Below are 26148 nucleotides of genomic sequence, written 5' to 3'. Positions count from 1 at the left end.
GGCTGCGCCAGGGCTGCTGGCCGGGGCGACTCTAGTGCATCTCCTTCTCTCTTGTTCATCTCTAGAGGAGGATCACTCCGAAGATGAGTCGGGGAAGGATTCACTGGGCATGGAGCAGCCGTACCCATCCCCCCAGCATGCCCCAGTGGACGAACCTGCCTCCCCCACTCCCCTCCCGCCTCTGCCTGGCCCCGGCCTGGCCCCCGACGGGCCCCGGACTTTCTCCCTGTCCCCCTTCCCGGGGGGCGAGCGGCTTTCAGGGGACCCCAAGGCCCCCCACCTCCCGCCGCCCGCTTACAAGAGCGAGAGTGCCGGGGGGGGGCCGCCTTTCCCCTCCACCTTCTTCGGAGCCAAAAGCACCACCGTGCCCCCCGGCACTGTGCCAGCTGCCAGCGCCGCCAGCCCGCCCGGCGAGCCGACCGAGGGCAACGCCGGCAGCTCTGCCGACGAGGAGCAGCTGGACACGGCCGAAATCGCCTTCCAGGTGAAGGAGCAGCTGCTGAAGCACAACATCGGGCAGCGGGTCTTCGGGCATTACGTGCTGGGGCTGTCACAGGGCTCCGTCAGTGAGATCCTGGCCCGGCCCAAGCCCTGGCGCAAGCTGACGGTGAAGGGCAAGGAGCCGTTCATCAAGATGAAGCAGTTCCTCTCTGACGAGCAGAATGTGCTGGCCCTGAGGACTATCCAGGTGCGCCAGAGAGGTGAGTGGTTGGGGTAGCCCTGGCCGACAGGTCCTACCCTGGGATGCTGCAAGCGGTGCCGTGGGATCCCTTCCCGATACACCCCGGTTCACCCCAGCAGCACCCCCGGGTGCCCCATGCCACGGCAGGGGTGCCCGCCAGCCCACGATGTGCTGGCAAGACAGGCAGGGACACATGCGGAGTCACCGGCAGTGCTCGGGGATTGTCCCTGGTGGTCCTCCGGCTTGCCGCGGTGTGGGATGGAACCGGCCGCCGGGTGGGATGGAGTCCTGGCAAATGGTAGCAATTAACAACAACCCATCATCATGGAAGCTGCATCCCCAGACGTGCTTTATTCATTTATTCTGACAAGTGCCATTTAATTATTCATTAGGCTGTTCCGTGGCATATGAATCAATGTGCTCGGGAATATTTCGTTAAAATAATGAAGTCTTAATGCTGCAGGACCTCGGCGCGGTGTCGGCACCACCATGAAATGGTAATGCCCGGCTCTGGGGATGGCGGCTCCTGGCCCCGTCTCAGTCGTGGCAGCAGTGGTGGCTGGTCACTCAGGTCCCTGCGGTGGCACAGGGACCGGGCAATGCAGGTCCATGGTCCGTGCATCTGCTGGCGTTTCAACCCGGAGGGCTCTGGTTTATCCCCTGGATCCGATCCAGCATTAACCCTTCGCTTGCACAGCCAGGAGGACACAGTGCCAGGGATGGCGGACGTGGTCCCCGTGCCTGTGTCTCCGCTCAGCACCCTGCGCACCGGTGGGGAGCGGGTGCCCTTGGATGGGGTGAGCAAGGTGGCCAGGAGATGCCATGCCGGAGGCAAGAGCTGGCAGTGGGGGCTACCGGGGCTCCCCACTCTCCAGCTAGCGACTAATCGGAAGTGACATTTGTCTTAAAACCAGCATCCCTAAAAATAATTGAACATGCAGAGCAGTAAATACTTCCTGACATACAAGTGAAGCTTGTAAAACCAGCGCCGGTGACAAAGCTGTTATCCTGCCTCTTTGATCAGGTAGCATCACGCCGCGGATCAGGACGCCGGAGACCGGCTCTGATGACGCCATCAAAAGCATCCTGGAGCAGGCGAAGAAGGAGATCGAGTCGCAGAAGGGAGGTAGGTCCTGGTGTTTGGGTGGCCCTGGGAGTGGCTGAGCCCCTGCTCTGCCCCCGTGGGAGCGGCACTCAGAGGGGTGCTGGTGGCTGGGTGCTGCATGGCTGCGCATCCCACAGCATGCCAAAACACCTGCAAAACCGGTAGCGTCTGGCACAGGGAATCTCTGCCTCCCCTAGGAAACCTTAGCCAGCCCCTGCCAAGCCTGGCACTCATGGCACATGTCCTGGGTGGGGTGGCACTGGGTGCCTGGCACCAGGCTAACCCCATGGCTGGGGCAAAATGGGCTTTATTTGGCATTTCTCCCACTGACATCCATAGAGATTTGGGGCATGGTGGGAAGAAATGCTGGTAAATATTGTTAGGAACGGAAGACTCTCCATGCAGCGGTGTTTGTACCTGGGCTTTCAGAAACTTTGGACCTCCTCTTTCATCCCCCTCTGCTCCAAAACAGATGATTAAATGAGGATGCGCGATCCATCTGGCACGAGGAATCATTAAAGCAGCTGCGCTCGCAGTCAATTACAAGAAATGAAATACATTAAAACAGGTAGTCTGCTGAGAAAGCAGAATCCCAGAGAATTAAATTAGACAGGAACGGTGGAAAAACAGACAGGGCAAACAAACATGTTTGTCTATTGCCATCGTTGGTAATGGGATTTATTTTGCAATCGTCAAAAAAGAAGCTCACTTTGAGCTGGGGGTGTCGCAGCTTTTGCTTTGTGGGTGCTGCTGGTCCTTCTTCTGAACTGCAGCCATGTGGGGCATCTGCCTGATGGAGAGTGCTCTGAACCAAACTGGGATAAAATCCCTTTTTTCCTGCATTTTCAATTATGGCCACATGGTAAAATGATGCATGCTGCGCCTTGGGGCTCCCCTCAGCCCTTTTCCTTGCAGGGGAACCCAAAACGCCGTCGGCGTCGCAGGCGGTGGCCAACGGGGCGGGCGGCAGCAGCTCGGAGGACGCCATCAAAAGCATCCTGGAGCAGGCGCGGCGGGAGATGCAGGCGCAGCAGCAGGCATTGCTGGAGATGGAGTCGGGGGGCAGCGGGCGCCCCGGGGACACGCCGCCTGCCGAGCGCTCCACGCTGGCCGCCGTCAACCAGAACATTGTCCCGACCTATGTCAAGCAGGAGGAGGGGAGCGGGGCCAGCCCCGGCCCTCCCCAGACGCCTCTGGCTGTCCTCTCGCCCGCCGCCTTCGTCCAGAGCATCATCCGGAAAGTGAAGTCGGAGATCGGCGACGCTGGCTCCTACTTTGACCAGCACTGGGCATCGGAGCGGAGCCTGCTCAGCCGACCCTACACTTCGGTTTCGCCTTCGCTTTCCTCCTCCTCCTCGAGCTACTCCAGCATGGCCAACGGCCGGGGCTGGCCGCGGGGCGAGCCCGGCGAGGGTGGTGCTAATGAGGACGAACTGCCGCCGGCAGACGATGAGCCCCACCGGCTGACGGAGATGAAGGCGGAGGGAGCCGGCACAGAGCCGGCAGCTGGCGGTCGTCTCTCCTACTATCCCGCCTACGTGCCACGGACCCTGAAGCCCACTGTGCCGCCGCTGACACCGGAGCAGTACGAGATGTACATGTACAGGGAGGTGGACACACTGGAGCTGACCCGGCAGGTCAAGGAGAAGTTGGCCAAGAATGGCATCTGCCAGAGGATCTTTGGAGAGAAGGTAGCAGCCTGGAGAAGGGGGGGGGTCTGGTGTCCCCTCTGCTCCGCGACCCAGAGCCCGGGGCTCATTGGTGGCCTCCACCAGCTCCTTCCAGGGTCCCCGCACTCCCCAGTGGGTTTCCCCTTGGAGGATGCTGAGTCCTCAGGGTCTGACCCAACCCCAAGCAGTCTCCCAGTGGCCACCACCAACTGGTTCGTGGCACTTCCCACCAGAAACGCCCTGTCCCCTGTGCAGAGCCCTGTAGGGACCATCCTCCCAGCCCCCAGAGGGACCCACCAAGGTCCCAGCACTCATGGCTGGGGCCAAGGGGTCCGGACATGCTGTGGGGCCGTGAACGCTGCAGCGGGTGGCAGCTTGCTTCCCCTCCTTCGACGTGGGGATGGAGGGCAGGCAGCAGCCCGATGCCGTGGGGAGCACGCTCCAGCCCCGGTGGGTGACACCTGCGTGGTGCCTAGGTGCTGGGACTGTCCCAGGGCAGTGTGAGCGACATGCTGTCGCGGCCCAAGCCGTGGAGCAAGCTGACGCAGAAGGGTCGGGAGCCCTTCATCCGCATGCAGCTCTGGCTGACCGACCAGCTGGGCCAAGGCATCAGCCAGCAGCCGACACCCTCCCAGGGTAAGTGCCGTCACCGTCCCCGCGGTCCCCATGTGCCATCAGTGCCTCCAGCAATTCTACATCCATCCCCGCATGCCGGCACAGGGAAAGTTTGTCCTGCTCCCACTCCAGCACCAGGGAGAGGTGCCCCCACCACCCCAGCACCCCTACCTGCACCCCAATCCTGGGAAGCCCCTTTCATCCCTCTCACCTCTGATGCATCCAACCCATTTTGAACCCCCTTAATTAGTCACTTAGACAATTTAGGGCTGTTATAGAGATCCTCAAATGTTACTTTGTCATAAATGAGCTTTGAAAGTCATCTACTTTAAAAAAAAAAAAGGAAAACCACAAGAAAAATCTGTGGCTTTGTGCCTGGCATAAAGTAGTAACTGTTTTTGTCTTTATATTAGTGGTGTTTTCTCTCTTTAATTATTCCACCGGCAACTCCTGCTTTGCCGTAGCTGCCGGAGGGACTCGGCCGGCATCCCCCCTCTCCAGAGGGCAGAGCCACAGGCATCCCCAAAATAACCTTCCCTCTCTCACCGGGTCCCTGCCACTCTCCCCTTCCGCCGATCCCCACTGACCCCTCTGCCCCGGTGTTGTGCAGCCAGCCCGGTGGAGCCCCAGCCATCCCCCTCGCCGCCCCCCAGCCCCGCCGAGCACGAGAAGGGCTGCCAGGAGCCCCTCACCCTGGCCTTGGAGAGCAGCAAGGAAAACCAGCAGCCCGAGAGCCGGTCGACACCTGCGCTGGGTGGGAAGACGTACCCCAACAGCCAGGGACCCGTGGGCATCCAGGAGATTGTTGCCATGTCCCCTGAGCTGGACACCTACTCCATCACCAAGAAGGTCAAGGAGGTCTTGACGGACAACAATTTAGGTGCGGACCCTCTCTCCGCCTGGGTTTTCGGGAGCTGCTGGTGAGGCTGCATGGATGCATCACCCCAATTCCCGTAGCCACAGCCCCCCCTCCGCCGGTTCGCTGCAGGTGCTCGGGGGGATCCCAGCACGCTGGGGAGGATGCTGGCCGGGAAATGGGGTGCACCCGCTCTGCGGGGGGACTGTAGAACCCACCCTGCTGCTCTGCCCTGCTCTAACCACCTCTGCTTCTCCTCCGCCAGGCCAGCGGCTGTTCGGGGAGAGCATCCTGGGCCTGACGCAGGGCTCGGTGTCCGATCTCCTCTCCAGGCCCAAGCCGTGGCACAAGCTGAGCCTGAAGGGGAGGGAGCCCTTCGTCCGCATGCAGCTCTGGCTCAATGACCCCCACAACGTGGAGAAGCTGCGTGACATGAAGAAGCTGGAGAAGAAAGGTGAGGGTCAGGGCGATGCAGCCTCGCCGGGTCTGGGGTGCTGGCCGAGTGGGGGGCTCCCCGGGGCTGGGGAGCGAGCAGCGCGCAGCTGGGTCTCCTCTCCTGCAGCCTACCTGAAACGTCGGTATGGGCTGATGAGCGCTGGCTCGGACAGCGAGTCCCCCAGCACCCGCTCCGAGTGTGCCAGCCCCAGCCTGCAGCCACAGGACCTCAGCCTCCTCCAGATCAAGAAGCCGCGAGTGGTGCTGGCCCCGGAGGAGAAGGAAGCCCTGAAGAAAGCCTATCAGCTGGAGCCCTACCCCTCCCAGCAGACCATCGAGCTGCTCTCCTTCCAGCTCAACCTCAAGACCAACACCGTCATCAACTGGTTCCACAACTACAGGTAAGGGCGCTCCAGGGCTTCGGACGTCTGATTGTGCTGTGCCACCAAGGTGGTGTCACTGTTCTTCCAGCCCTCCCAGTCCCTCTTGCCTAGATGGGGAGGTGCAGACCCACTCGTGGTCACTGGAGGTCCCCAGGTGCAGGACTGCAGCCGAAACGCTGCGTGTGCCCTGGCTGGCAGGTGATCAAGAGCTGTTGACCAGCTTGACCAAGTCATGTTGAGCATCTAAAGAGGTTACCGTGCTCATGTTCACCTGCTCACCGGTGTGGGACACCGCTCACCACTGAGCAGGAGCTCTCTGTCGGGTGGAGGAAAGCCTTGCGGAGGCTCCTGGAGCACAGGATCCATCCCCATAGCAGCCCAGCCCCGGGGAGCAGCACGGGCTTCATCCTCAGGCATTATTGCAGGTGGACACATGGCTCCTGAATACTCCCCAGACCCGCACCAAGAGCTGCCTGCTCTCAAGAGTCAACAGCCCAGGTGATGGGTTGTGCCCTTCCCGCTATATAAACCAGTATAAAAAGACATGTAAGTGCTTGTGTGGAGTCCGCAGAGCCTCCGGCTGCCTCCAACTCCTCCCGGGCAGCATAAAGTAGATGGTCAATATTTATGGGAGCTGGCTGAGGTTTCTTGCACAAAGGCATTGTGTGGGGAGTGCGGGGCAGAGCTTGAAAAATCAGGCTTTTTAGTGGAACACTGACTAATGGGGTTTTTAAACCTGTGACCTGTCCCCTTGTGTGGTTCCAGGAAAGCCCCTCCTGATCTCGGTAAACACAACTGCCCTAAAATAAACCTTTGAAAAATGTTACATTTTAAACAACAACAAGAAAAGGTAGTGGAAAACACTTGCATAATTGGGTTGGTTTGGCTGCAAACAGCCCAAAGTGTTGCCAAATCCGTTCCCCATGTTAAAGTGGCAGTGATTTCCCCCCCTCAAAATGTTTTAAAGGCCAGCAAGGTCGGGTGTTACCTCTCAAGTGACGTGGTCGCATTTTTCTGGCTGGACGTGCTTTTTCAAGATGTGATGATCGGTGGTCACCGACCCTCTGCGGTTGTGTCCCGGCAGGTCACGGATGCGCCGGGAGATGCTGGTGGAGGGCGCGCAGGACAATGACACGGACCCAGAGCAGAGCGGCGGAGCGACCGTCCCCGGACGCCGGGCCCCCCACAGCCCCGATTCGGACGCAGAGGACCGTAAACCTGTGTTCAGGGGGGGCGAGCACCCCTGCGCCGCTGCACCCGTGAAGGTGAAGGAGGAGCAGGGGGAGGCAGGCGGCTGGAGCCGCCGGCGGGACTCACGCAGCCCGGCCGGGGCGGCCGAGGGGACCGGACCTCCCCAGGAGGAGCGGGGGGCAGCCCCCCACGCTGCCGCCCCCAGCACCGGCAGCCTCCCGCGGCGGGGGGGCCGTGCCGGTGCCACCGCCGGGGGACCGCCACCGCCACCACCACCGCACCCTGACAGCTCCCAGTCCTCCGCGGGTTCATCCCGTTGCAGCTTGGAGGTCTCCCCAACATCGCCCTCGGCGGCATCCTCACCCGGCCTCGCCGGCTCAGCCTCACCGGGGCCATCCTCTGCCGGGCCGGTCTCACCAGCGCTGCCGCCGGCTCCCGGCCCCCGGCTCAGCACCAGCGTCCAGCGGCGCCACGAAAAGATGGCCAACCTCAACAACATCATCCACCGCCTGGAGCGGGCCGCCAACCGCGAGGAAGCCCTCGAGTGGGAGTTCTGAGCGCCCCCCCCCCCCGCCGCCCTAAATATATATATACACACCCACATATATATATATATTTTGTTAAATGCAGCACGCACCGAGAGGCGGCAGGCAGCCAGTGCCACGGAGGGGAGCGCCCGTGGAAAGGGGGGGCCCCCGCTTACGAAGCTGCCCCCCCCAGCTTTGTTTTAAATGTGAAAAACTGGGAACAATTTTAGAAAAGAAAAGAAAAAACAAAAAATATTTATAGACCTCTTTTAGATATTTTAATAAAAGGATACTTTGGAATTTATTAACAGCTTAAGCTGCTTTGATATTAAAGATAGCTATAAAATCAAGATGATGTAGCAGTCGTGTCATTAAATGTACACTGAAGTCTTGTAGTTTGCCACTGGATGAGATTAAAAACAAACAAACAAAAAAAAAACCACAGAAAAGACTTATTGAGCAAAGCCATCAAGAAGCACTATAAGACTGACCAAATTTAATAAACTTTTGCTGAGCGGTTTCCACCTCTGTCTGTAAGACACTGCATCGCTTCTGCCCCAGCCAGAGACTGCATCATAGTCCCTGAAGACTCTAAAGTGAAAAACCTTGATGCCATCGAGTATGTATTTAGTTCTGGTGGTTTATGTTTTTTGAAACCTTTGTAACACAGAATGTCCCGTGCAGTTGTATATGTTGTAGAAATGTCTGCAATAGCCTTCTGGAACAAGATGTAGCATGGTCCGAACGCCGTCCCTTGCACTTCCTCCAGCTGGCAACCAGTAGCAGCCCCGATGCAGCACGGTGCGGCTCCTGCCAGCTCCCAAAGGAAGAGAAAAAATAATGCAAAAGCAAATAAAGCAACCTGTGCTTGCCATTTTGGGAGCAAGATGGGAAGAGACGTACCCAGGTGTGATGCTCGGGGATGGCTCCAGCTCGCTGGGGATGGACATCCATGGGATCCCGATTTCCCACGCTCTGCCATCATCCATCTGGGAAAGCAAAACAGATGGAGCCTCCAAGCTCTGCCCCTGGGGCACCAGTGCTTGGGGATGAGCACCCAAAAACCATGACCTGCCGGCTCGCAGGGGGCTGAACCCTGCTCAGGGCTGCTCCCAGCATCACAGCCAACTCTTGCGGCTGAAGCACTTTTTTTAGGGGGAGCGCCTGGGCAGAAGGAGCATCCCCTCACCACGGCCATGTCCCCAGGCAGTGGCTGCCAGTGAAGCCGGGACAAGCCTTGGGTTATCATGCCAAGCTCCTGCCTGAATTGGGCAAGCTCAGACCTGAATTGGGCAAAACACTATCGAGCTTTGGCTTTCCAGGGCTGACCCCGTGCAAACGCGCAGGAGCTCAGCAGTGGCACCATCCCAGTGTGCTCCCCGCCGCCTCCCTGACTCCACCGCTGCCAGCCAGCCTCTGCTAACAAAATACCTTTAAATGACACAAGGTGGACTGGCTGGGCTGCTCTGCCCTGTCCCCTGCCCACACGGCATCAGCCATCACCCACCAAGGCCACCGCTGTCAGGAGGGCTGCCCTGCCAGGCTCCGAGGCTATGCATTGACTAATTTTCCACTGTATACATTTTTATCAGAATAGAAGGTATTTTTATATTTGGGTGGTAGTCAGTGAGCGATGCTAAAAGCGGCTCTGCGAAGGCACGGCTCTCCTTGCCCACCTACCCTGCCCCAGCGAGCCCCAGCTTGCCCACAGCTGCTCTTTTCCCTGCCACCATGCTGCAGAAAGTCGAGGCACGACCATTGACTGCTCTTCTCCATCATGTGCTAGCGGGAGCTTTAGTGGAACGGGATTCGAGGAAGCACTTAGGATAGTCTTGAACACAGCAATCCTGTTGTATTAAAGCTAGCGGGACATACCTGTCACGTTTTTGTTAGGCTCATGTACTGTACTTCAAAAGTTTCTATGAGATCGATGAACTTTGTTTAACAATTTTGGAAGGAACAAGTTCTGTAAAGAGCCACTAAATACAGAAGTTGGATACGACTCTGGCCTTGGGGTGTGTTTTGTCCAGAGGCGGTTGGGACGGGCACCTGGGTTGATCTTGGCTCATTTCGAAGTCACAGTCTTGCTTTGGGTTTATGGCAAGAGCTCCCACTGCCATAAACATCTCCCAGTGACTGGGGGGAAGAAAAGAGGGTGTTAAATGGGGTTAGTCCAGCTCAGGGTGCAATCCTGCCCTGTGAAAGTCCTGTGCTCATCCCTGGTACAGGTTTGCTCCTGCTCCCGGGATAACTGAGCATCCTCTGGCGTGAGGTTCGGCTCGTCATTGCCCAATGGTGCCACACCCCGGCACGGCTCTTCTTCAGAGCCGGCCATCACCGGCCAAGTTTGCAGCTTCCAACATGAGGCAGGGGTGTTTGCGTTTGATGAATTAATAAATCCATATGTTGCGTATCTGTTTAAGCTTGTTTGTCGGCTAACATGTTGGGAAGGATTTATTTTTAATGAATATCTGAACGTCTGGAGAAGCTGGGCCGGCTGCCATGGAAACCTGAATCTTCCTCTGCAGCCGACTGATGGGTCCACATTAACCATCTGGATGCTGCGGGTGTAGCTGCACCCCAGCTGCCCTTGGCGACACCGCTCCGAATGCTGGAACACGTAGCAGGGTGCTGTGCCGGACCAGGAGCAGGTCTTCACACTCTGCAGTACTCTTGGCGAGCGAGTGACCCTGGCTGGCTTCGTGCCTCAGTTTCCCCAAGGGGCGTCCCCCCCAACCCGCTGCAAGACCCAGCGTTAGCAAGAAGCTGGAGACGTTCATGCAGGTGGGACATCGTGGGCAGGGACACGGGGTCAGGGTGACCACTTCCACAAGGGCAGGGTTTCCAGTCCCTGCGTAGCACCCACACCGGCCCCAGCAAGGGGACAGATATTTTGTCCCTGGCTAAGATCCCTTGGCAGAGGGCTGGGAATGTCCCACCAAGGGCACAGGGCCACCCGACCAGGGGCAAACCGGGGTGGCATTAGGCAGTGCTGCCTGTAACCCCAGGTTTGGAGGGATGGTTGTAACACCCCATCAAGCCTATAACACACCAGCAACTCACACCGGGGCACCCAGTGCCATTTCCACCAGTGAAACTGTGGGAGACTTGTGCTCCCAGTCAGTCTCCCAGCTCTTTTCCAATGCCCAAATCCCTGTGTTGGTCACCTGTGCCTGGCTGTTCAAGCTGTCAGAGGGCAGAACCGTGCTGACCCTGCCGTGGGACCACCCGAGTGCTGTGTGTCCTGGTGTCCCCAGGGTGGCACCATCTCATCTCATCATCTCATCTCATCATCTCATCTCATCTCATCCCATCCCTGTGGGCAGATGTGGGGCTCCAGGGCACTGCAAGACCCTGGCATTGGCTGTGTCCCATTCAGGCGATACCGTCTCTGCCCAGTCTCATGGACATGGTGGGGACAGGAGGAAGATTAAAATGGAGGATTAATTCCCACCTGGGCCCCCTCCCCAGGGGCTTAAAGGCACAAATGAGAACCCAGGCCAGGACAGAATTTCTGAAACAACTTTTATTGTAGAAAAATCTTGTGCCCGTCCCAAGGGGGCAAAGGGAGCTGGAGCCACCCAGCCCAAACCCGGGGCACCCTGACTGTTCCTCCCCACCTCCGGCCAACAGCTTTAGTATCGATATAAACCGTTGGGGAAATAAAAGAGCAACACCGGCATGAGACACCGGCTTCACTCTGGTTCAGCACATGAATCATTCGACATCCTCCGTTGCTGACACATACATTCCTGTTTGCCACCACAAGTGATGCTTCCCCTTAGCAAGCTGGCCTGGGGATGATGCCCTGCCCCAAAATATCTACCCAGCAAGGCGATGTCCGCAGCCGCTGCGTTCCTCTCGGGTCTGCCCCCCCTCCACGCATTCACCAGCCGGGCTGCAAGCAGCGATCGTCCCATGCAAAATGTCCGGGGCTGGATGTCACCAGCTCCCCAGGCAGCCGGGGCGCATGGTGCTGCTGCCATTAAGGAAGGGCTGCACTCACTGATATTTTCATTTTCAAACCACATCCTGCTGGAGCAGAGGGATCTGGCAGAGCTCAGCCGACCTCAGCCAGTCACTTGTGCCAAGCAGGGAGAGGAAGGCGGTGCAGGCTCCCCAGCTGTGAAACACTCACGTGGGGGCTTAGGGTGGGGGGTGAGATCCCATCAAAAGCCTCCTCCAAAAGCATTGTCGGTGCATCATCCCACTGCAAGAGCATTAAGAGGCCCCACCAGACCCGGAGCAGTGGTCGATTCCCAGAAGGCATCAGCCAGCAAGTGGTCCGTAGCTTGCTTGCACTGGGTGGACCACCCTGCACCCACACCCGGGCATGGCCGGTGGGGTGCACCCGCTGCCTGGCACGAGATGCCCGAGAGCCTGGCAGCCCCAAAAGCCCGCAGGTTTCACGCTTGGCTGGCGGCACGCTGAGCCCAGCTGCCATCGGTGCCGGGCTGGCATTTCGCCGTCACGGAGCAGCACTGCTGTCCCTCCGTGTTGGGCCCTTGGTGGCACCATCAGCAGGTGTCCATCACTGCCACAGAAAGGGCTGCACATCCCGGGGTGAGGAGGGGATCGAGGCAGCACCAAGGATGATCACCTCCTCCTGGCCACAGGTCCTGGCGGGTCCCCAGGGCTCGGCTGCTTCTCAGGGCCGGGGGCCACGCCGCCTCTCCAGCCAGTCCTGCCGCAGCCGGGCCACCTCCTGGCCGTACCGCTCGTGGAGCCGGCAGAAGATGGATGGGCTCTCCGCTGCAGCCGCCCCGGTGCCGCCTGCCTCGCTGCTTGATGCCCGCCTGCGCGGCGGCAGTGGTGGCAGCCGCGGGTTCCCCTCGCTATCGTGCCCGCCGCAGCCAGAGGTGTTGGGTGGCGGGTCTGCTCCCGGCGCGTTGTTCCACACTGCGCAACCGTTCTCCTTCGGCATGACAGTGGGCAGAGCCGGCAGCCGCTCCGGGCACGGCTCTGGCCCCGAGGGCTTTGGCTTCCAGGAGCTGGGTGACCCCCGGCAGCCCCCGCATCCACCGGCCGGCCCCCAGCGCATCTCCTCCAGCTGCTTCTCCAGCTCTCGCACCACCAGGCGCATGTAGTCGAAACTGGCTCGTGAGAGCGACTTCACCCACGACTCCATGGCGGCCTGGCTCTCGGCCGCCAGCACGTAGGTACGAGACTTGGTGCCACCGAAGCGGATGGCGAACGCGAATTCCTCAGCTGAATCGCAGAGCTCCACGGTGCAACCCTCCAGCACGATGACGCCCACTGGCTCCCGGCTCTCCGGCTCCTCAAAGTAAAAGAGCATGTTGCCCTTCAGCACGAACCAGCGGCGATGGTACGCCGTGTGCCGCTCGCCGCGCTTGTAGAGGAAGCCGGCGTTGTCGGCCGGGGAGTCGCAGGTGGCATAAAAGGCCAGGCTTCGCTCGTTCAGCTTCATGGCTCCACGCCCTGTGGGGACAGAGGGTGCTCAGCCACCCGCCGGCACAAGGAGGATGGGTGTGCCTTAATTGCACGGTAATAAGCCGTTGGCTTTTTGTTCTCGGCGGCACTGGTCTTGGCACCCAGGAAATGAAGCCAGTGAATAAACAGCCCCGTGATAGCCGGGCATAACCCCGCTCCCAGCCAAGGTGCTGTGTCCGGTGGGTGCCGGGTGGGTTGGGGCTCCCCGGGAAGGGGGTTTTGCCCCAGCTGAGTGTTTTCCTACAGAGGAGCCCCAAGCAGGGCTCATCCCAGCGCCCCACGTCACCCGGCACAGGTGACCTTACCGCCGGCGCCGCGTTCGCCCCGTGTCGCAGCGCTCCTCCCCGCGGCATACGGGGAGGGTTTATGGCCTGCGCCGCAGATCCGGCTGCCGCTCCGGAGAGCCGTGGCCGTGAACCCTGGCACCTGGGCAAAGCCACCTCTCCCCTTGGCCCCTACTCACCGGTGGCCTCGCTGTGCCAGGTTTTCTGCCTGCCTGCACTCTGCCTCTAGCTCCGGTCTCCGGTGGCTGCCAGCATCAGCGGTGCACGGGGGGCCGTGGGGGCCGTGGGATCGCTGGGGCTAGGGTCGGTTGGTGTCAGGGGGCCCTGGGGGCTGGCACCCCGATGTCCCCACTCCGGCCGCTGGCTCTGGCACCGAAACGCCTGCGGGTTTCACGCGTCACCCCAGCCTGCAGAGCACAAGGCGGAGGTGGGCCAGGATTATTATTTTCCTATTAAGACACAGCGCAGGGTTCAAGGAGACGAGATGGGGGCTCTCGGGGCGCCCCTGGCCGGGGGGGGGGGTTACACGGGACAGCAGGGACCCCCTTCTCCCAGGCAGCTCGGGGACCTCTTTGGGGTGCCCAAAGTCTTGGGGACGTCTGGGAGCAGCGGAGCCTCCCTCCCCCCGGCACCGGCCGACCCCGCTCCGGGTGGGCTCCCGCCCGCTCAGCCCCGCACCGCTGCGCCGCCCCCGGCCCCCGCTCCCGGCCCCGTTCCCGTTCCCGCACGGCCACCTTTGTCCTCGGCTCCCCGCCGCCCCGGCTCGGCTCGGCCCGGCCCGGCCCCGGCGGGCGGAGCGCCGCTCCCGCCGGGCTCCTCCTCCGCCACCGCCCCTCACCGCGGCTCGGGGCGGCCCGGCGGGGGAGGCGGGTTGGGGAGGTTTGGGAGGGCCCTTCGCCTGGCTGAGAAACCGCTCCCGAGCTCGGCCCCGGTGCTGGGAGGTCCTGGCTCGGCCCGAGCCCTCGGGGAGAGATGGGAGCGCGGATCCGGGGGGTGCAGGGGGACACGCACGTCCGTGAATGTATGCGTGGATGTATGCATGGCTGCGTGTGTGGGCGTATGCGTGGATGTAGGCGTGGATGTACGCACGGGCACACGCACGGGTGGGAAACCCAGGAGCTTGGTGCGGAAAGCGGCTGCACAACATTGAATTTTTGAGTCAGGCTGTTGGGGCAGAGGGTGGGTGCCCGGGAGCATCTGGCAGGGAACAGGCAGCGGTCGATGGATGGGGTGGACGGTACAAGCCCAGCAGGGAGAGCTGGAGATGAAGGTGGCAGGGCAGAGTTTGGTCCTGCATGGGTGGGAGATGCTGCAAGGGACCATGCTGCAAGTCCTGGCTGCTCTCCTGGGCTTTCAGCCGTGTCCTTGGGAGAGGCTGGGCCAAAGCAGCTGGGGAAAGGGTCTGTGCCTTAGGTCAGAGGGAAAGACGGAGCTGAGGCAGGAGCTGAGTGGCCTGGATGGGCGTCTGGGGGAAGGTGACAACTGGTACAAGGAGCTAGAAAGCAGGGGGTGACAAGCCGTTAGCCAGGCGCTGGAGCTGCCGGCTGTTGTGCAATCGCGTGGGCAGAGATCGCGGCCCCCTCGCTCCTTCCTGACCACGGAAGCTGCATGGCACTCGAGTCACTGATGCACTCTTGGCGCAGTGGCCAGCACTTGCCGCATCCGGGCCAGGGGTGAGCAGGTCCAGTGGTGCTGAGCACTGGGGCCGGGGCTGGATTTCCTGCTGCCGGTACCCATGTCCCAGGGCAACCGTAAACCTTTTGGCTGCGAGAAGCATCCAGGCTAACTTCTGCTCCTGGTTGGCCTTCCATGCTGAAAGTGTCACCAGCCCGAGGACCACCTACCTCGGCAGTGCTGCTGTTCTCACCATGTCCCAATAAATACCAGCATCAAGGATTTGCTCTCCTTAGCGCTGTCCCCTTCCTCCAGTTTCTTTGTTCCCCACTTGGCTGCACAGCAATGCGTAAATTTTAGCAAATGAGGCGTTGGTGCTCATTTTGCAGGCCCCCAACTAAGAAATCCTGCCATCGGTGACCTCTGCTGCAACCGCCACTGCCCACAGGTCATGGTCCTCCCCGCTGCCCCCCCATAGGTGCCCCCACCACCCTACACGGCTGATCGGGGCTTTGTAATCTTCTGCTCATGGCAGTGGTTTTCATTTCACTGAGGGTTTTCCCTATCACTTGCAGACTTTCTCTTTCAGACTATAAAAAGGAATTTAAACCAGCACTAAAGCCATCTGGGCTTTATCTTCCCTCCTGAGCGGCGTGGCTCTGTTCAAGGCCGCTGGTGGGAAATCTCGTGTCTTTCTGCACCGCTTATCTCCCTGCCTTGCAGAGAGGTGCCCTTTCACACGGCAAGATTAGGAGGGGGAAGGACCATGGGGAGAAGCAATAGCTTTATTAGACCAGCTGGGGTAATTGAAAAAAGCCAGCCATGCACCTGGCTCTGCCTTCCTTTGCTGGGACTCCAAAACCCCGGCTGCTTCTTGCGGCTTCATCAGCTGCTTTAGCGGAGGTTGTTCCTCCACCACAGCCGCTTCCCGAGGAGCCCTTCCAAAACTGCATTGGAGAATCACCCCAATTCCTCAAAAACCACCAGCAAAATTCCCCCTTGGGTTTTTCCTTCCCATTGGATGTCTCTTGGGACAGTTGCATGTTGCTACGCAGGCTCCAGCACTTCCCCTTCTGGGTGGTCCCATGATATTTTCCCTGCTGTCCCCTCATGGCAAGGAGCCCGCAGCCTGTGCCTCAGTTTCCCCTGCCAGGCCTTGCTGGGAAAGGTGGGAAAAATGAATTCCCATGCCAAGCTGGCTTGATGGCAGAGAAAACGGAGAGGAAAAGGGTCTGAAACGAGGCGAGGGGCTGCCGGGCGCCATTTGGGACGTGGGCTGCCCTTGGCCTCCGCTTCCTTCTGCTCCCATGACTGGTGACTTGGCAGCGCGGTTACGCAGCAGCGGGTGCTCGACGGCTCAGCGAGGTGAGCTGGGGACCTTTGAGTCACCACCAGTGCTGGCTCAGCGGGGCCCTCCTGGAAATCTGGGGGTGCTGGGGGGGGGGGGGGTGTACCGAGGGGCTGCTGGTAGCCCCCAGCTGGCACACAGAGAAGGGGTGCGGGTCTCCATCGTGACCAGTAGCAAATGGTCCCCAGGGATCCCAAATGGCCGCAGAAGCTGTGTCCTGGGGTTTAAGGTGAACAAGTTGGGGCCGTGCCAGAATGCCCAGTGTGGCGCTGGCGTGACCCTCCACGGCGCAGTTCGGGGTGCGGGCACCCCTGTCCTGCTCCGGGCCCACGCGAGATTCACCGGCCCACGCAGGTCTGCAGCCTGGCAGCCCGGGGGGTCGGGCACCGGGTGGGGCTGCTCTGCCTCGGCTCCCCGTCCCCGTCCCCCCCCCGCCGTCCCTCCCCGCGCCGGAGGCGGTGTGCAGTGCGGCGGGTGCCCGGGAGAGGGCAGCGGGAGCCCAGGGACGGCTGCGGGCAGCGCGGCGGAGCGAGCCGGGCTCGGCGAGGCTGCGTGGGGCAGCCAGCCCGTGGGGCACCCCCTCCATCACCACCCAGTCCATCCCACCCAGTCTATCACCACCCTGCCCATCACCCCCCCGCCCATCACCAACCTGCCCATCACCACCCGGCCCTCTGAAAGGGCACATCAAAGCCAGGCTGAGATTTTGGGGGTGGGAATTGCCAGCTCAGCACAGACCCCCATAACCAAGCATTTCCAGATGTCAGGGGTCTGGGGGCCCCTCCGGGCAGAGAGGGGGGACCCCCACCTCACTGGGGGATGGCAGAGGTCACCCACAGCCCATCACCTCCCACCCAAGGAAATGCAGACGTGCCACTTGCAAACCACCCCACGCATCCTGAAAACAAAGCAGGCCAGAGTGCAGGAGTTGAAAAGAGATGTGGGAAGGATAGTTGGAAGCTGATTAAGGCTTTTACAGCAGAAGAAAGCAGCAATGGTTAAAAATTGAGCCCCGTGCAGAGCGGAAGGGCAGCGGCAGGGTGTGTGTGTGCATGTGCGTGTACAAGGGCATCTGCGCAGCTCTGCATAAACAAACAGAAAAAGCAGAAGTCAGTGATAGTGAATTAGCAGTTAGAGACTGTAGAAAATCCATACAGGAAGCAAAACAAAAGAGAAATCTCAGGCCACGGGGGCTGAGGACGCTGAGAGGGCGCTTTTGAAATAGATGAAGCTCACAAAGGAAAGTGTTCAATAGCTGTGAGCTGGGACAGCCACCCGTGGGAAGGAGGGCAGGCACCAGGCTCTGCCGACCGCTCATCTGTGCTCAGAAAAAAACCAGAAGGTGCAATTATGCATAAAGCAACGGCAGGAGGAATTAAAAAGCAGCTTTTAAGGTAAGATTTTATCACATTAGCCACTCCCTGTCACTTCCCTGTGGGGTTTGGGGAGGGCTGGTTGGTTGCAGAGTCTCCTGGACCCCTGAAGCAGGCGATGCCCAAGGGGAGCGTGGGGTTATAGCCCTGCAAGAAAGCCTAAATCTGGTCCCGGGGCATTGGTGAGGCTGGAGGGGAGGCAGTGGGGCTGTGTCCACACTGGCAGCAGCCCAGCGCCGTGGTCTGGGGATGGCCAGCCCCAGGGCACTGCACCAGCGGTGGGGTTCCTGTTTCAGTCTTTTCCTTGTCAGAAGGGAATGGACTAGGAATGGATGGGGTGAGTGACTGGTGTGTATTTTAAAGCATCACCCAGGATGGAGCCCACTGGTTGTGGCACATAGATGCTGGTTCACAAACAGCTCAGCGTCCCTCAGCCCGCTATCCAAGGGCAAAATCCCGCAGCTTCCACCTTCCCAACACCCACAAATCGATCGCGTGGTGTCTGTAAAATCCCAGCTGCCACTCCCCTGGGTTTCCCGGGCTTGGTGTGCTGGGCGAGTGCCAGCCCCTGGGCAGGGCTGCTCTGCTGCTGCTCTTCCATGCCCGGTGTGAGTGGCACTTGCGTGGGGGTCTGTGGGGCAAGGAGAGCCCCTCCATCCCTGACACTGCTGCTGCTCAGGGAGGACGAGGCCCCGGAGGAGCTCTTGGGACAGCTGGTGACATGGGTGGGAGATGTCCACGGGCCAGATATGATGGTACAGACCACAAACCAGCCCTTTCCCAGAAAAAGGTGCAGTGAAAGTTTATTGTCCTCCCAATTCCCATGGCTTGCAGGGTGGGTGGCTGCAGCTCTGCCATGCAGCCCTTGTTCCCCTGGAATCGATGGCAGCAGGATGGCAGCAGGATGGCCGAGCCTGGCCCCCGTACACCCACCCCGATCCCAAGCCCTGCTTGGGACCGAAGGGCACTGTGACCTCTCTGTCACGGCTGAAGCCCTTGCCTACAGTGCGGAACAACTCCGGGCCCTGTGGCCAGATCAGCTCCCGCTGGGCATGGGCAGTGCCCCGCAGTGCTTTTAGCAGCAAGATAATTTCCTCCAGCAAAAGGCAGAGAAAAACTATGAGAAATGGGGTTTGCCCACCGCTGCCACTGCAGACGTCCCTTGGGTCCCAGCCTGTGGAGCCGTAGGAGGACGCAGCACGGCAGGGACAGGAAAGCAGGGTGTTTTCCTGCCCACATCCCCTCCTGAGCCCCCAGACGACCCCGTGCCCGGGCTCCCTCCCGACCCTCGGGGAGCAGGAACCAGGCTGGGGCCGGGGGCGGGGGGGGCAGTGCAGTGCCCGGACACCCCCAAATCCACAGGGAAAACATTGTAAAACTCATAAAAAACTAAAAAAAAAAACCCAAACCACCCCAAACCCAAAATAAAACCAACCCCCACGAGCGCAGCCGGCCTGTTTATGCAGCTGCCTCCGCGGGCGCGGAGGCGATAAGATAAAGGCACCGGCGGGGAGGGGCGGCGCGGAGCTGTGCGCACCCGCGGAGCTGCCGGCGGGAGGGACGGACGGACGGAGGGAGCGACGGACGGACAGCCGGACAGCCAGACGGCGCGGCCCCTCCGCTCCGCTCCGCTCCGCCCCCCCCCGCGCAGCCTCCGCCCTCGGCCGCCCCGCTCCGCTTTACATAACCCGCCCGGGGCCGGGGTCCGCGCCCCGCGCCGCCGCGGCTCCGCTCGGCGGAAATGCGGAGCCACTTGTCCCGGTTTCCTGCTTGAACCGAGAGCCGTACCGAGCCGTGCGCCCCGTCCCGTCCCGTTCCCGGCCGTTCCGCCGCGTTCCACCATGGGCGAGCGGCAGCCGGACGCCTTCTCCTGCAGGTAACTGCGGGCGCGCAGCGGGACCGAGCTGGGCTGGACCGAACCGGGTCGGGATAGGGGCCGGGATGGGCGTCCCCGGGAAGCGGTTGCTGCAAAGTGAAAGTGCCGCCGCCGGTGGGGTCCGGCCGGGTGCGGGGGGGAGGCAGCGCGGCGGCCGCTCCTCCTGCCGCAGCCCCCCCCGGAGCCCCGGGCGCGGACCCTCTCCCCCTCCCCGCGGAGCCCCAGCGCCCCCGTTCCGGGAGCGCGATCCCCCGCCCCTGCCAGCTCCGAGCCCTCGGACGTCTCGCCACCACCACCCAACGCCCCCCGCACCCCTTTTTTGCGGGGGGACGCTCTTATCCCGGGCCCCTTCCTCTGGCTTCTGCTTTCCAGGAGCTGGGGTCACCCGCGGCGACCCCTGTCCTCCCAGCACCCGTTTCCCCCGTGGGTACTCCCTGTCCCAGGGGCCCTGTTCCCCCGTGGGTGGCCCCGTCTTCCTAGCACCCCAGAGCACCCCCTCTTTGGGATCCCTGTCCTCCTCAAGGTCCCCCTGTTTCCCAGCAGCCCTGTCCCGGGGACCCCTGGTCAGGGGGTGCAGCATGCACGGAGCCAGCCCTGCCCCTCTCCTCCACCTGCCCGCAGCCCCCACCATGGGGCTGGCCCCTTTTGGAGGGCACAGAACCCCGTGGGGTGATGCCCACCTATCCCAGCCTCCATTGTGGGGTGCTGCCCTGCCCGTGGGGACCATGCCCTGCCTGCCAGCCCCGCTGCCCCCTTCTCCTCTGCCCCCGTGCCCGCTGTGAGTGCCAAGCGGAGGTGCCAGCCGGAGCCTGCCAAGCGGCTCCTCTGGCTTTCTGCTCCCTGCAGACTTTGTTGGCTCACAGGCGCTGCCTGGCTTGGCAAGCACGGGGGGCTCGGAGCACGAGGCTGATGCACCAGCAGGCAGCATCCCAGCGGCCTCCCCGTGCTCTGCCAGCATGCCCAGTCCCACTCATGCCAAGTCCCGGTGGGGTCACCCGCAGAGAACCTGGACCCGCTGGATCCCACAGCGGCAATAACACAGTCATTGCTGCCCGGGCTGGGATTTACTGTCAAGGAAACAGGGATGAGTTGTCGAGCTGCGATTTCAATATTGTTGTTGCAAATTGATTCCAGATGTGCTGGAGTCGTGGGCTGGTGGCCTGGGGACTTTTCGGGTTGCTGTGCTTAGGTAGGAAAAGCAGCTGGAGGAAGAGGTGGCCGGCGTGGGGACCTGGCGCTGTCTGCTCTCACATGTCCCTGTCTGCTGTCGGGCTTTGCTGGCAGGTTATGGGGACTGGAGTTTAAAGGCCCATGAAATTACTGGCAGGTTTCACTTTGACTTGTTTGGGACTAGATCAATACCTCGGATTTCTTTTTAACTTGCTTTTTTGTGCAGGAGAGCCTTGTCCCTGTGCATTTCTGCCACCCCCAGTACTGCTTTTATTTTCTCCTTTATCTTTATGTCTTTATTGCCTCTGAAAAGATCTATTTTGGTTTTGCCGGAGCCCGCAGGGCAGGGGGTCTGCCAGCACTGTGTATCATGCAGGAGAGTTTGGGGTGCAAGTGCCAGTGGCTTTTGAGGGGTGTTACGTCCTACTCGCCCAGAGCAAACCCTCCCCACCCACGGGGCTGCCAGGGACTGACCCTGGCACTGCGAAGACGTCGGGACAAATCCCAGCGGGTGAGATGAAGTGAAAGTGCAAGAGCTTGGCGCTGACGGGGTTTGTGGTACTGCCAGCGCTGCCGCGGTTCGGCGAGGAGGAAGGGCCAAATCCATCCCTGGGGAAACCACTGTGGCAGGGAGGGAGAGCCAGGTTGGCAGGGAACTGAGCTGCTGGCTGCTCCCCCTTGTCCCCATGGGCAAAGCCAGGGATCCCCAGCCAGCCGCTCCCCCAGAAATACTCCGTGTGCCCGGCTTCTCCCACACCTACACCGCAGCAATTCATTTCATGCAACAAAACAAACGCTGTCGAAAGAGGCCACCCTGCTGCTGGGCTTTTCCCCACAGGTGGTGGGTGCGGGAGAGGATGATGGTGTAAACTGGGCTGCAGGGTTCCAGATGCCACAGTGATGGGCACTTGGGTGAACGGGAGCAGGCAGAAGGTTTCTGGGGAGCTGGGCTGGCCACAGCGGCTCGTCCTGGTGAGCTCCTGCAGGCCAAGCAAGTGTGGAGCTTGCGTTTGGCCTGAGATGGGTTTGGAATAGGCTGTCTCCATCCTGTCTCTCTCAGTGGAGTGATCAGGGGAAGCCAAACGGGTGGATTTCCCCTGGATTTAAAGTGCCGTAACATCGCCTGAGTGAGTCCCCAGAGGTCTGCGGCACTGCTCAGCCCACGCAAAGCCGTAGATTAAGGCCAGCTCTGGCCTCTAATATAGCAAGTTGTGGAGTGCCAGGCAGTCAAATGAGAGGGGAGTGTATGTCCTGTGAGAAAGTGGGGATAGGAGAGCAAAATCAGCCTCCCCAAAACTCCTGGCTTTTAACCCGATTTCCTAAGAAAACATAGCCTATGTGTGGGATCTCTCCAACGTGCTCCTCTGTTGCTTTTTGATTTGTCCATTTGGTTTAGCCAAAGGAGAGAGGGAAGGTCCTGAGACACCCTGGGGTTCTCCAGCTTGTGTGGAAACAGCTGGTGGGTCGCAGGAAGCGACGGTGCTGTGCCGTCACCCTCTATGAGACCCCAGAGAATCCACACTGCCACAGGGGGCTGCTCCCAGAGAGAAGAGCTGGGCAGTGCCAGGCACCTTCTGCTGTGGATTGTGCTGGTCTGACGCGCAAATGGCCTTGGCTGTTCTATAGTGATGCTGTAAATATGTGGGTGCTGTTCTGGGGGGGTGATAGGGGCCCTGTCGCCCTCCTTGCCTCTCGTGGAGTCCCCATGCTGCCCTGGGTGTGTGGGCTGGGGCTTTCTGTTCTGTTCAGTGGTAAATCACCAATATTTACCCCACTGGTGAAAACAGGCTGCTGGAAGGGAGAAGAGGCTCGGCTTGAAGGGCAGCAATAAAACTTCATGGGGCTTTCCGTGAGTGTGGAGTCGGGACTGCTTTCCGTGGCTGTGCTCGCTCTGCAGCGAGTGTGCCCAGGGCAGGCGACGTGCCGTGAACACATCTGCTGTGACCCAGCTTGGAGGGGAGGGTGAAACTGCGGTGCTCCCTCCCCTCACCCCCCCCCCCCCTCCTCTTTATCCCACATCCAGAGGCTGCAGCCAGACCCTTTCCCACCTCTCCCCCTGCAACAGCCCCTCTGGCCTTGCTGAGTGGCTGCATCTCCGTGCCCACCCCCAAATGGCTGCCCCGCACCGCTTGTCCCCCTCTGTGCTCTCAACCCAGGGTTGCATCCAGCCGGTCTTCCAGCATCCGCCACTGCGGTCCCCGGGGGATTGGGATGCAGAGAGGGGCTGCACTGGCACCATCCTGGGGGGATGCTTGGCACCACCCAGCCCTTGTGAACCCACCCTGGGTGGGCTGGATCCCCCGGGGACCCGCATCCCCCCGAGCCCCCCACACCGGATACTCTCCCATTGAAAAGTGCTGTTCATTGTAACCCGGCCTTTTATAGCTGCCTCGCGAGCGGGCTGCGGGGCCGTGCCAAGAAAGGCTGCTGCCGGCTCAGAATAGCTCTTTTCATGGAGGACATCCTGGGAAGGAACAATGTTCCCGCTCTTGGGATTGTGGGAACTTTGTATTTCTGCCACTCGGGAAGCTGGAAGCTGCGGGACCAACGAGGGCGTCTCCCAGCCCCTCGCTTTGCTCCCTCCTGAAAATAGTCCTGGGGGTGAATTTTGAATAGCCTCGTGCTTATAAAAGGGAGCTGAAAATGCCGCCGGCCACTTGTCCTCCAGTTGGGGAACGGTTGTTTCTGGGAGAGCTGGCACACAAATCAAATTTCCTATTTACGTTGCTGGCATGCATTTTCCTGGCGTGGAGAGTCATGGCAAAGAGTTGGGGCCGGTTTCATTTTCGGATTGCGGTGCACTGGCTGCGCTGCTCATGCTCCAGGGCTGCCTGTGCACGCACGCGTGTGTGAGCAGGGCTTGCTCGGCGCAGGGCACAGCGACATGGTCTCTGCTCCGGAACGTTTCCCTCCGCGGACGGATTTGCAGCGCTGGGTGCTGGCGGGTGCCCTTCCCGTGCAGCTGCAGCCCCCTGCGCGGCTGTTCTGTGGTGGCTCCCGGCATTGCCCTGGTGCCGCTTGGTGCTGCCGGCTCTTCTGGCTGCAGTTAAACAACAAATGCATTTACTGGGATTTTTTGTTACCACAAAGGCAGAAATAACCCACTGCCGGATCCAACCCGTGGGTTACTGTCCCAGCCGATGCCGGCACCCGCTACCGCAGCAATACTTGCCAGGTTGGGCAAGAGTTTAATGAGTTCTCCTGGGGGCGGCTCGGCTGCAGGGCTGGATCCTGCACAAGCCGGGGCTCGCCACCCCAGCCCGCATCAAAGCCAGCCCGTGGCTGGTCTGTCCTGTCCTGCTCTTCCTCAAGCCTCTGGCCCAGCACCCCAAAACAACCCCAGCACCCCAAAACGGCCCCGAGACGGGGCGGGCTGGGCGATGTACAACTCTTCCAGTGGCCTGGGGGACATTAGCCCCCCCATCCCAACCAGCTTGTGGCATGTCTGAGGGTGGGCTGAACTCTCCATTCAGTACAAATTAAGGCAATTAGCTGTTGTGACACGTCCTTTGGCTTGGCGCTGACCTGCAGGACAGCTGGGACTCCCTTGTAGGAATGTATAGGGTATAAGGGTTGCGGATGTAAAGTCTGCCTTAAAGCCACTGGCTGCTGAATTCCGGCATCGTGGAGCGCGTTGAGCAGGGAGAAGCCCACCTGGCAGTGGGCTCTCAAATCCCTGTGGCATGTCCCTGCCGAAACCTGAGGCCAAGCGGAGGAGCGGGATGCTGCTGCGATAGCTCACGCGTGGATTCATCCGGGATAGCCCTTTCCACGTGGGGAGTGTGCCAGGCAGGAGCAGGGATGACAGCATTGCCGTTTGTGCCGGTGCCGGCAGGAGGAAGCGCTGGGGGTGTATTTCCCATCATCGTGCCAGTTGGAAAAAGCACATTGCTACCGGAGACGGCCTTCGGCTGCTTCCCGCTGCGTGGCGCGGGTGAAGCCCGGCTCTTCCCGTGCCGCAAACCTCTCCCGAAGCTGGTGTAGAGCAAGCCCGAAAACTTAGAAGGCGAATTCCCTGTTCTGGGAATCTCCCACCCACCTGAGGAGCCATCCACACGGGTGCCCCGCTTGCCTCTGTGTTTCGGGGGAGCATCCCGCTGAGCGTGCCGGCGGTGCCGGCGGCCGTGGCGTCAATTCCCGGGTGCCAGGAGGAAGCGGGAGCACAGCTGAAGGATGCTGAGTCATCGGCAGGCTGGTGGCACTGATAGACGGCCATGGACGGGGGCCCTGCCGGGGGCTTCGGCCGGGCCGCAGGCGGGCGCACGCCCGGCACTGCCGCAACGCCGGCCGGTCCTGAGCTTCGGGCGGCTCTTCTGAGAAGCCAGGCCCCAGCGAGGCTGGCGGGGGGCAGATAACATCTCCCCTCGCCTAGAAACTTCACAGGACGTACTAGGAAGGGTGGCGGGTGGGCAGAGATAGAGGTCCTCTTCCCGGCGTTATCGCCTCCCCGGCTGCAAACAAGATCCGCCGTGCCGGCGTGCTCTGCATCGCTCCACTTGTTTCCTCCCAGCCCCTCTATCTTTTTTTTTTTTTTTTTTTTTTTTTTTTAATTTTCCCTCCTCCCAACAAATACAATCACTTTTCCTCCCCTCCCAGCAGCCAGGGTGCTGCTGCCTGGCAGCCGGAGTTTCGGGGAGGCGGCGGTGCCCGTGCCGGCACGGCAGGATCCGGGCGGGTTGGCCGATGTTTCCTGCCTGAGCGGAGTGCACGGCCCCGATAAGTGCTGCGGGCGAGCACGAGGTTCGGCGGTAAGCAACGCGGTGCAGCCGGGCTGGCTGTAGGGAATGCTGGGCTCAGCCGGGCACGCCGGGGCTGCTGCACACCGGCCGTGGGTGCTGTCAGATTGGCCTCGCAGCAAAATCTGCTCGGGGCAGAGATACGGCGTGGTTTGCCAGAGCCCGACTGCCCCTCAGTCCCACAGGCAGCAGAGCATCCCCCCAGGGACACGTGCTCATCCCTGGCCGTGTCGGCGGCTGCGTCTCCCCGGGGCCGGTGGGGCCGGGTGGATCTGGCAGGCGAGGCAGCTCTGTCCCTGGATTTCTGCAGCTTTTCATGTTGTTTCCTCCCTTCCCGCCCGCACTCCAGCTTTATCAGCTCTGTTGAAATAGGTCCCTGGAGGGAAACCCAACGGCGCTGCGAAGCCTTGGCAGGAGGAGAGCGGATACGGCCTGGCCGGGCGTCCCTGCGGGGCGGCGGGCAGCTGCAGGCAGCTGTGCTGGCAGGAAGCCGTGCAGACGCCCCGCTCGGGGACCTGCCTGCACCCCACCTCGCGGGTGGGGAAACTGAGGCACGGCCCTGCCAGGCGGGGATGGGGATACGAGGCGTTGCGGAGGGGCAAGGTGCTCGGCGTCTTGAGTGGCCACCACCGGCACCGGGTGACGAGCCGTAGCAGTTGCTTGCGTGACCGTGCCGCTCACCGGGGAGCCGGCTGCCCCTTGGCCGGCTGCAGCGCCCGGCCCTGCGCTCTGCGCCGGTGAATTCGGTGGCTTTGACCAGGGTCCAAGCAAACCACGGCGTGCCCCGGGCTGCTTGCCCTGCGGGTACGCATCTGGAGCGGCATGCGGCCGT

At 61.0% G+C, this 26148-nt stretch overlaps 3 protein-coding genes across 10 annotated transcripts in view; 2 read left to right on the top strand and 1 right to left on the bottom strand.

Annotated features, from left to right (window-relative positions):
- CUX2 (cut like homeobox 2) overlaps positions 1-8915 on the top strand; it is a 68155-nt gene extending 59240 nt beyond the window's left edge. For both annotated transcript variants that reach the window (XM_075041255.1, XM_075041254.1), the window contains 8 exons: positions 66-701; positions 1707-1808; positions 2703-3478; positions 3934-4093; positions 4683-4952; positions 5194-5382; positions 5491-5764; positions 6831-8915. In XM_075041255.1, the coding sequence (XP_074897356.1) occupies positions 66-701; positions 1707-1808; positions 2703-3478; positions 3934-4093; positions 4683-4952; positions 5194-5382; positions 5491-5764; positions 6831-7494 (3071 nt within the window). In that variant the 3' untranslated portion in view covers positions 7495-8915. The remainder of the gene's footprint in view (positions 1-65; positions 702-1706; positions 1809-2702; positions 3479-3933; positions 4094-4682; positions 4953-5193; positions 5383-5490; positions 5765-6830) is intronic.
- A 1949-nt stretch (positions 8916-10864) lies between these two features.
- PHETA1 (PH domain containing endocytic trafficking adaptor 1) lies at positions 10865-13990 on the bottom strand. Of its 2 annotated transcripts, XM_075039605.1 has the most exons (3): positions 13934-13972; positions 13379-13606; positions 10865-12903 (listed from the first exon to the last, which is right to left on the bottom strand). In XM_075039605.1, exon 3 carries the CDS (start codon positions 12890-12892, stop codon positions 12113-12115), a length of 780 nt encoding a protein of 259 aa, XP_074895706.1. In that variant the 5' UTR covers positions 12893-12903; positions 13379-13606; positions 13934-13972; the 3' UTR covers positions 10865-12112. The 2 variants fall into 2 exon arrangements, with proteins under 2 accessions (XP_074895706.1, XP_074895707.1); XM_075039606.1 differs by lacking the exon at positions 13379-13606 and having other exon boundaries at positions 13934-13990.
- A 3233-nt stretch (positions 13991-17223) lies between these two features.
- Positions 17224-26148, top strand: part of SH2B3 (SH2B adaptor protein 3) — a 29551-nt gene continuing 20626 nt past the window's right edge. Inside the window, exon 1 of one of the 6 annotated variants that reach the window (XM_075041249.1) lies at positions 17224-17555. The gene's annotated coding sequence lies outside the window, so the exon portion shown is untranslated. Of the gene's footprint in view, positions 17556-19199; positions 19411-25207; positions 25329-25992; positions 26121-26148 lie in introns of those variants that run through there. The other 5 variants (XM_075041252.1, XM_075041247.1, XM_075041248.1 and 2 more) reach the window with 5 other exon arrangements.

This window comes from Buteo buteo, chromosome 11 (assembly GCF_964188355.1).
Source record: "Buteo buteo chromosome 11, bButBut1.hap1.1, whole genome shotgun sequence".
Lineage (NCBI taxonomy): Eukaryota > Metazoa > Chordata > Aves > Accipitriformes > Accipitridae > Buteo > Buteo buteo.
Note: the sequence above shows the minus strand (reverse complement) of the source record. Positions and strands in the feature narration are given on the sequence as shown.